General features: G+C 40.3%; 1 protein-coding gene across 1 annotated transcript in view; it reads right to left on the bottom strand.

Annotated features, from left to right (window-relative positions):
• Nucleotides 1–9,980, bottom strand: part of HTT (huntingtin) — a 188,082-nt gene that overhangs the window by 81,502 nt on the left and 96,600 nt on the right. The window contains exons 26-27 of the mRNA XM_011935439.1: nucleotides 9,059–9,183; nucleotides 5,956–6,066 (exon numbers count right to left, since the gene is read on the bottom strand). Coding sequence (XP_011790829.1) covers nucleotides 5,956–6,066; nucleotides 9,059–9,183 — 236 coding nt within the window. The remainder of the gene's footprint in view (nucleotides 1–5,955; nucleotides 6,067–9,058; nucleotides 9,184–9,980) is intronic.

The following is a 9,980-nucleotide window of genomic DNA, read 5'->3' as shown; positions in this document are numbered from 1 at the left end:
GGTGAAACCCCATCTCTAATAAAAATACAAAAATTAGCTAGGTGTGGTGGCACGTGCCTATAGTCCCAGCTACTTGGGAGGCTGAGGCAGAACAATCGCTTGAGCCTGGGAGGTGGAGGTTGCAGTGAGCCGAGATCACACCACTAAACTCCAGCATGGGCAACAGAGTGAGACTGTTTTAAAAAAAAAAAAAAAAATACGCTGGACAGGATTAACAACAGATTAACAGATAAACAACACATTAGACAGAAGAAACGATTAGAGAACTTGCAAACACAATAATAGAAACTATACAAAACAGAAAACACATAAAACACTGAAAAGAGCATCAATAAGCTATGGGAGAACACTAAGCAATCACTCAGGAAATCACAGCCCCTTTAAGAGAGGAAACAAAGGAGGGGAACAGGGCAGAAAAAAATCTTTGGAGAAATAATGCCCTAAAATTTTCCAAACTTTAAAAATACTATGAAGCCACAGACCCAAGCTCAATAAACCCAGACACAAGAAACACAAGATATAAAAAAACTATATCAGGGCACATCATTACCAAATCACCCCAAACAGACAGTATAAAGACTGTCACCCACGCTGGAGTGCAGACCACGGTTGTCTGCAGCCTCAACCTCCCGGGCTCAGGCAATCCTCCCACCTCAGCCCCGAGTAGCTGGGACCACAGACGCATGCCACTGCGGCCAACTATTTTTGTTTTTGTTTTTGTTTTTGTTTTTGTAGAGACAGTTTCCCGATTTGCTGATAAAGTCTTAAACCAGACAAAACATATAAAATGGAACAGTAAGGAGTTACATGAAAAACCGTGTATAATATAATGCAAAAAGAAATCTCCAACACGTAATACATTTCAAATACGTATAAAAATAAGTATGGAATAAATAAGGATTAGAAGACAAGAAAAACAAAACATTACCTGTAAAGAATGTGGAATTATTATTTTTTATTCCTAGTGTTGCTATTTAGAAAAAGAAAATGATTCTATTTTAATTCTAAGGTCTCTGTGCCTTTAAATCCTGGAACAAGGTAAACTCACAGAAGTCTGAAGAAAACTTGCTCATACCCGACACCACATCAAGCTCACCTCTCCAGCTACACTTGTGCTCAGACCCCAACATCCAGCCCCGCACACATCCAGAGGCCTACACATGTCGGTGCAGGGGCTCTGATGCCTTCACCTAAGCAAGGTCACAGATAAGGCTCAGCAGTTTATATACCTCAAGGCTGGCCTGACCATCTGAGCATCTGCATATCTTTCCAGCTGCCTCAGAACTGCTGTGTGGCAGAAGAGATCTCAAACCTTGCTATGCTGTGAGTCAGTGAGGGAGATTCCTCAAAACAGTCAAGGGCCAAGTGCAAAGAAGAACCTGTGAAAGCTTCTACCCTACACATCCTCCTCTAAAAGACCACAGATAAAAACTCAACAATTAAGCAGGTGAGGCTTCCAAAGTACAAACAAAAGGATATACAAGAAAGGTAAAATGGGCCTCCGTCATGAAACAGCAAAAAAGATGAACTTAGAAAAACAAAAAAGGAGAGGTGAGTAAATCTACCTTTAACTGTAAAGACACAGGCCAGAGAATAAGATGCTTAATTCTCCAGTTATTCTTATGCCAAATGTAAAAATTTTCAGAGATGAGCTTATTATCTATCTGTACCTTTAAACATATACACACACACACAACCATGTGGCTAATTCAGGAATATAAAGATCAACTAACATCAATCTTCACTAAATTGTGACTTGTTAATCATTTACTTTAATTATTTAGATAAGGCAGCATTTGATACATTCACTGACTGTAGTTGAAAAACAGCCATTTCTATATATGACAGTCATAATAATAATGTTAAAAAAAAACCCACACACAAAAAAGAAAATCTTATTATTTAAAGAATCTCATTTAGATGATTTTTATTTCAGTATATCTCACATTCAAATTTAAAACATGTAATATTTTCCACTTTGCTACAATATGTTACACATGGAGACTACGGGCCACTAAAGACTTCTTATTAAGCACAGTGGTTTAGGGCAAAGAGAGGGAGATCTGAAAATCTGGCTGGGGGCAGTTGCTGAAGCCTGTAATCCCAGCACTCTGGGAGGCTGAGGTGGGTGGATCACGAGGTCAGGAGTTCGAGACTAGCCCAGCCAATGTGGTGAAACCCCCATTTCCACTAAAAATACAAAAAATTAGGCAGGCATGGTGGCGGGTGCCTGTAATCCCAGCTGCTCTGGAGGCTGAGGCAGGAGAATCACTTGAATCCAGGAGGTAAAGGTTGCAGTGGGCGGAGATTGTGCCAGATCATGAGTGAACTCCCATTCACAATTGCTACTAAGAGAATAAAATACCTGGGAATACAACTTATAAGAGATATGAAGGACCTCTTCAAGGAGAACTACAAACCACTGCTCAAGGAAATAAGAGAGGACACAAACAAATGGAAAAACATTCCATGTTCATGGATAGGAAGAATCAATATTGTGAAAATGGCTTTACTACCCAAAGTAATTTATAGATTCAATGCTATCCCCATCAAGCTACCACTGACTTTCTTCACAGAATTAGAAAAAACTACTTTAAACTTCATATGGAACCAAAAAAGAGCCTGCATAGCCAAGACAATCCTGGGCAAGAAGAACAAAGCCGGAGGCATCACGCTACCTGACTTCAAACTATACTACAAGGCTACAGTAACCAAAACAGTATGTTACCAAAACAGATATATAGACCAATGGAACAGAACAGAGGCCTCAGAAATAACACCACACATCTACCAGCATCTGATCTTTGACAAACCTGACACACATAAGCAATGGGGAAAAGATTCCCTATTTAATAAATAGTGTTGGGAAAACTGGCTAGCCACATGCTGAAAACTGAAACTGGACCCCTTCCTTACACCTTATACAAAAATCAACTCAAGATGGATCAAAGACTTAAACATAAGACCTAGGACCATAAAAATCCTAGAAGAAAACCTGGGCAATAACATTCAGGACATAGGCATGGGCAAAGACTTAATGTCTAAAACACCAAAAGCAATGGCAACAAAAGCCAAAATTGACAAATGGGATCTAATTAAACTAAAGAGCTTCTGCACAGCAAAAGAAACTATCATTAGAGTGAACAGGCAACTCACAGAATGGCAGAAAAATTTTGCAGTCTATCCATCTGACAATGGGCTAATATCCAGAATCTACAAAGAACTTAAACAAATTTACAAAAAAAAAAGCAAACAACCCCATCTAAAAATGGACAAAGGATATGAACAGACACTTCTCAAAAGAAGACACTTATGCAGTCAACAGACATATGAATAAATGCTCATCATCAATGTTCATTACAGAAATGCAAATCAAAATCACAATGAGATACCATCTCACACCAGCTAGAATGGCGATCATTAAAAATTAATGAAACAACAGATGCTGGAGAGGTTGTGGAAAAATAGGAACATTTTTATACTGTTGGTGGGAGTGTAAATTAGTTCAACCATTGTGGAAGACAGTGTGGCAATTCCTCAAAGATCTAGAAACTAGAAATACCATTTGACCCAGCAATCCCATTACTGGGCATATGCCCAAAGGATTATAAATCATTCTACGATAAAGACAAATGCACACATATGTTTATTGTGGCATTAGTCACAACAGCAAAGACTTGGAACCAACCCAAATGTCCATCAATGATAGACTGGATTAAGAAAATGTGGCACATAACACCATGGAATACTATACAGCCATAAAAAAGGATGAGTTCATGTCCTTTGCAGGGACACGGATGAAGCTGGAAACCATCACTCTCAGCAAACTATCACAAGATCAGAAAACCAAACACTGCATGTTGTCACTCACAAGTGGGAGCTGAACAATGAGAGCACATGGACACAGGGAGGGGAACATCATCACATACCGGGGCCCGTCGGGGGTGAGGGGACTAGGGAAGGGATAACATTAGGAGAAACACCTAATGTAGGTGACAGGTTGATGGGTGCAGCAAACCATCATGGCACATGTATACCTATATAACAAAACTGCACGTTCTGCACATGTAACCCAGAACTTAAAGTATAATAAAAATAAACAAATAAATAAAAATAAAACCAAAGTTAGCCACCAAAAAAGAAAAAGAAAAAAGAAAATCTTTGAGACTTAACTTAGGCTCTGCCACTGACTTATCTGGCCCCGAGAATGTCACACCTTTCAGCTTCGAGTTATGGTGTCAAATGGGCTAATATGGTTCCACCACAGTGTGGATGTAAGATAAATGAGACACTAAAACTCATTTTTAACAAGAACATCTCTTCATTCAACAAATGTTCACTAAATTCCACAATCTTCCAGGCACTGCTATAGGCACTGAAAAGACAAGTAAGTAAAATAAATAAATAGTATGTTTTGTGAAAGTTGCAGATACAGGTATAAAATCACTTTGTCAGACCCAGACAAAATTGAACTAGGAAGGCACAAAGGGAGATGGGGTTCATGCTTATGTGCCCCAGGTTAGAGCTGTTTCCAAAGACTTTCCAACAACCCTAGAAGAAATCCCTCCCATACATCCTTTACACATCTGCTGTGCATGGCTTGCGTGTTCCACGTGAATACATGTTTCTATGACCAGATTTATCACTAGCCATTCTGGAGGACTGCAGCAATTCAGTTAAAATACTCTCAACTCAACACCTGCCCGGCACCTACAATTCCACCAGTGAATGACGACAACTCTGGCTTTCAGCCTCTGGAGCCAAAGAACTCTGCTTCCAGGGAGCTTATATGATTCTCTCCCTTTCTGACAATAAGAGCTTCCCCTTACCCTTCCTTCACCAGAGGCACTGGCAGCCGGACATGCCATGCATCCCCGATTATAATCCTCATTTCTCATTCCCAAACTGACTCCATGTATTTGGACATTTCTCTAAAGTCTTTATTTATTTATTTAAAGGTTGACTGTTAGATGATGCTATGGGTCAAAGAGAAAAATGAAAAGGAAAAGAGAGTACAGAGAGAAGCAAGTTTTGAAAGGATGGCCAGGAAAGTCTCACCGAGCAGGTGACATTACTGAAGTCTCAACAAGTTTTACTCTGAGGGAACAATGGAGTATCAACACAGCAGGACACTAACAGACATTAAAAATGACAACTGCGCACACTAAACAGATATATGGGAAAAACATGAGGAATAACAGAGAAGAAGCACTAACATATGTAACGATTAAAACTAGGTAACCTTGTGTGCATGTCCAGATAAAAAGATTCAAAGACATAAGAACAAATGAAGTGCATTAGACATACTGCATTTCACGTGAAGACACACATTTGGTGGGGGGAGGCATCTGTCACTTCTTTTACAATGCATTATAAAGTAAGATGTACTGGTAAATGGAGAGATGGCTATATACATAGAAAGGAAACCTAGCCAAACGCAAACAACTGCAGAAGCTGGGTTGTGCGTACATAATAGAGTGTTTACCACAGCATTCTAACGTTCCTATAGTTTTGAACATTTTCGCTATCAACTAGGGGTGCGGCAGGGGAAATTCCTGGACACAAAACTAAAGAATATAACTGTCAACCCCAGCTCTGTTACTTCCTCAGGCACAAAAGAGCAAGTCATACCTCCCGCCCCGCCCCCTCATCTGTCTGTTTTGCCCCTTTCCACTTGAAAAGGTCAAATTAAGAAACAAAGGATTCTATAAGCACATTTTTAAACCCACTAATTTTCTAAACTAAACTGGGTCTAAGCTAATAGGTGATAACAGACAAAAATAGAATACAAATAGAACCTTCCCCCCAAACTTCATGGCTAAGGCAGAGTCAGACTCGGGTCCTGTGATGCAAGTCCGTGGCGCAGGGAGGAGTCTCCCCGAGGCACCCTGGAGAACCGGACTCCATCCTAGACGAACTCAGCCCAGAGGACGCACGTCAAAACAAGACACAAACCTTCCCAATGTCCTGCAGTGTGGCCAGCTCTAGAATCTGAGAGAGAACGTCCAAGGCTGAGCGGAGAAACCCTCCAAATTTTTCCGTGCTGTTCTGAAGATCCAAGGTGACCTAGAGAAGGTGAAGGAGAGAACACATGGTTACTGGCCCTGTCAAGATCTCGTAAAGTACAACCAAAGATACAAACATTAACGGCTGCGGCAGATGCCTCCACTGTGCAGTGCTGTACATTGACCTCGTAGGGTATGTCTGCATGTTTGTTGTCAGCACTGGGAAAATATCTTGGAAAGAAATTCCTTTCAGATAGCTATACAAAAACTACTCTTTCAAAGGCATCTTTCAGGTTACATTGGCACTACTGAAAGATGTAATTCCTACCTTTCTTTCATAATGAGAAAAAAAGGGTTAAATGTCCATCATAATCAGTATCTGGTATGTGGTATATCAAAAAACAGAAAATACAAAGTCCTATTCCTTATACATTAGGATCCCTAGGAGAAATCACTGTCAAATTCACATAGGGTTGTTCAATTTGGATATAATAAAATATTACACCTGGTGTAAGATGTATTAAGATTCTAAAGGATTTCATGTAATTAAATTATACAGCAATTCTATTTTACAGACTCAGAGAATGGGTCAGGACCAAAGACATCATGTATAACAAGAAAGGTAAGGTGAGACTGACTAGGAAAATAAATATTGGCAAAAACAATGCCTCAGGAAAGAAGGTGCTCAGTGAACGTAAATCTAAGAACCCTTATGAAAGAGAAGCTTTCTCTGGGCAAAGTCAGAAGCAGGCAAGAGACAGACACAGAAACTGAAAATGTGAGTGGATCTAAATACCATGACTAAGCTAGGGTCAACCTGGGTGTGCCCTAAGGCCAGCCAAAGGAAAGAAAAATCCAGCAGTGCCACCACTAAGGGTCCAAGGGATGAGGTGATGTGGTGATGTCATGTGAAATGAGGAGCCCAGGGAAGAAAGGGTTCTCCTCCAATGCGCACAGCAATCGGACCTCTCCTGGACAACACGTAAGTGGGAGGGAAAAGAAGGCATGGAATTCTGGAAAGAGAAGCTCACCATGGGAAGATCTAGCTCTCAAACAAGGGAAAAGAGGTCACGAAATGAGAATTAAGATGAAAAAGCCTCTGGGTTTTCAGAAGAGTGGCAAAAGTTCTGTGGAGACTGAAAACCAAAGCAAGAAACCAGGAAAGACAAAAGGAATCAGAGGAGAGCAGGAAGGGCCACACAAGAAATGGGGAGTGGAGACGCTGAGCAACTCAGCAGAAGGAACCAAGGAAACCAGAGGCAATACTCAAAGATCCAGCAAGACATGCCAGCCACTCCAAACAGTTCAGCTGAGAAGCTGCGCGGCAGGAGCTGACCGCAGGGATGACAGAGCAAAGGAAACAGGAGTCCAAGATGCCAGGGAGGCCAGAATTACAGCAGAACATGCTGGAGTTCAGGGTATTCAGGAAGGAAAATAATAAACAGACAGCAAGCACTAGGAGCATAGAAAGGTGCCCCGAAATTCAAGGTGATATGAGCTAAAAACAGGTGGAAAAGAAGTATCTTCTCTATGGCATATTTTTCAACATGCCGTCTTCTGCTTGCGGAGCTGACATGAGAACCACGCAGCTTAAAGAGACTCCAAACTTTGTAAAATATGAAGACTTTTATATCTTCCAAAATTATCAAACATCCTTCAGAAAAGAAGCCACATAAGTTTGACAAATGATTTTCGGGGGGGGGGGGGGGAACCATGAGAAGTATCTATTAGTAACAAAAACAGAGGAATATCTGAGGATTCATTTATCAAGAAATGTGCAAGAGCTATGTGAAATAATCTTTAAAGTTTTTTTTAAATCCTTTAAATTTCATATGCTTCTGAGGTAATTTAAAAAGTTTTGTTCACATCCCAAAATCAACAAAGAAGAATATCCAGAAAATTCTAAAGAACAGGAGAACTGATCCCCTCACAAATACCATGAAGCTATAATAATTAAGAAGTATACTTCTAGTATACTTCTAGCCAGGTGCAGTTGCTCACGCCTGTAATCCCAGCACTTTAGGAGGCCAAGGAGGAAGGATTACTTAAGCCAGGAACTTGAGACCAGCCCAGGCAACTTAGGGAGACCCTGTCTCTACAAAAAATGTAAAAAGTAGTTGGCTATGGTGGCACATGCCTGTAGTTCCAGGTACCCAGAAGTGAGGTGGGAGGATCACTTGAGCCCTGGAGGTTGAGACTGCAGTGAGGCATGGTTGCACCACTGCACTCCAGCCTGGGGACAGAGCGAGACTGTCTAAAAAAGGAAAAAAAGGATGCTTCTAATAGATGAGCAGGCAGATAGATTGATGTAACAAAATGATAAATGAAACTAGAGAACTATGAGAATGTAAGTAACTCAAGCCAATTAGTGCAGAAAAATTCTTCTGTAAACAGCATTGAGGACAACCAAAAACAAAAATTAAATTAGATGCATACTTCATATCTAACAAATTACAGATGAACAGAAAATTTTAAAGTAAAAAAAAAAAATGAACTAGAAAACTAAAACATCCCTAGACAGAAAGGCTGGCTCTTGGGGTTATCTGGTCAACAGTTCCTTACACTGACATAAAAACTTTCCCTAGCTGATAACAAGTGGCTCACCACGCCCAGACTATTTGAAACACAAGGTTTATGCTGAACGCCTGCTTTTCTTCTGTGAGTCTGGAATTGTGGCTCATGTTAGGCAGAGGGTACCTGCAGGACCAGCATGTTGCTGTATTTTTGTGTGAGCCTCACGGGAGGGAAGGAAGCCTGTACACGGATCCCTCCAGACTCCACCAAGGTCACTTCCCCCATAACCTGGCTGCACATTCTCGCTCTCTTACTGTAATCAATCTTAGCTGTGACTATAAACAATATGAAAATCCAAAACACCTGTATGATAGAAGCTATCATAAACAAAGCTGAAAGATAGACAAACTTGAAAAAACGAATTGTAACTCCTATCTCAAAGGGCTTATACATTCTACAAATCATAAGAAAAACACCAACAATCCATTAGACGTAAGTATGCGGGCATATACATTTTCAAAAGATGCAGAGGCCCATACCTTGTAGTTAGCATGCGTAGCTTTCAGGACATCATGCAGTTTGAGGTATGAAGGAAGATGATAGAAACTCCCCAGTGATGAGGATTTACTTGTAACAGGACCCGAGGTATCAGATTGCCTAGAAGCTTTCAAAATGTGCACACAAAAGATAAACTTTTAGATCAAAATAACTTGCCAAGTTTTAAACAGATTACTGGAAATAATTACTTTTTTTAAAGCATTCTAGTACGAAAATACTCAAATATTAACTCTGACCTTTTGATTAACTAGAAGTAATGAGAAACTGACTAACAAACGTAAGTACAACCTAAGTACTAAAACAATAACAAAATAAGAAGAGCGGTGTGCACAGCTGTTTTGCTGTGGTTGCTTGTTTGCTTTTTGAGAAATCAGTTAGAGAATCACAGGAGCGGCTAATTCAAGGACCAATGGCCAATTCCAGAACCTCTCTAAGCCTCAGATTCCCTAGTGGCCAACAACTTCATGAGCACACCAAGTCATCAAACAGGGATGATGTAAAAATGTTTTAAAGACAGTAAAGGCACAAACATCATCATTAAACCAATACTAAATATTAAAGTGCCAAGCACTATATACAACTATTCTACTCCAGTTTGAAGACTTTTGACTTGGAGTCCTTAGTTTATTTAATTCATCAGAAAGATGACAGTCATATACTGATAATTTTACACTTGTTAAGGCTGAGGTTTTTCAACAGGTAAATCTTCCTCCTGTATTACAATCAAACCTTAGAAAAGAGCATCTTTTAAAACGCTTTAGGCCAGGTGCAGTGACTCACACCTGTAATCCCAGCACTTTGGAAGGCCAAGGCAGGTGGATCACTTGAGGTCAGGAGTTCAAGACCAGCCTGGCCAATATAGTGAAACTCCACCTCTACTAAAAATACAAAAATTAGCCGGGT

Source organism: Colobus angolensis, unplaced genomic scaffold (assembly GCF_000951035.1).
Source record: "Colobus angolensis palliatus isolate OR3802 unplaced genomic scaffold, Cang.pa_1.0 Scaffold143, whole genome shotgun sequence".
Classification (NCBI taxonomy): domain Eukaryota; kingdom Metazoa; phylum Chordata; class Mammalia; order Primates; family Cercopithecidae; genus Colobus; species Colobus angolensis.
The sequence above is the reverse complement of the archived record's forward strand: the minus strand, read 5'-3'. Positions and strand labels throughout refer to the sequence as shown.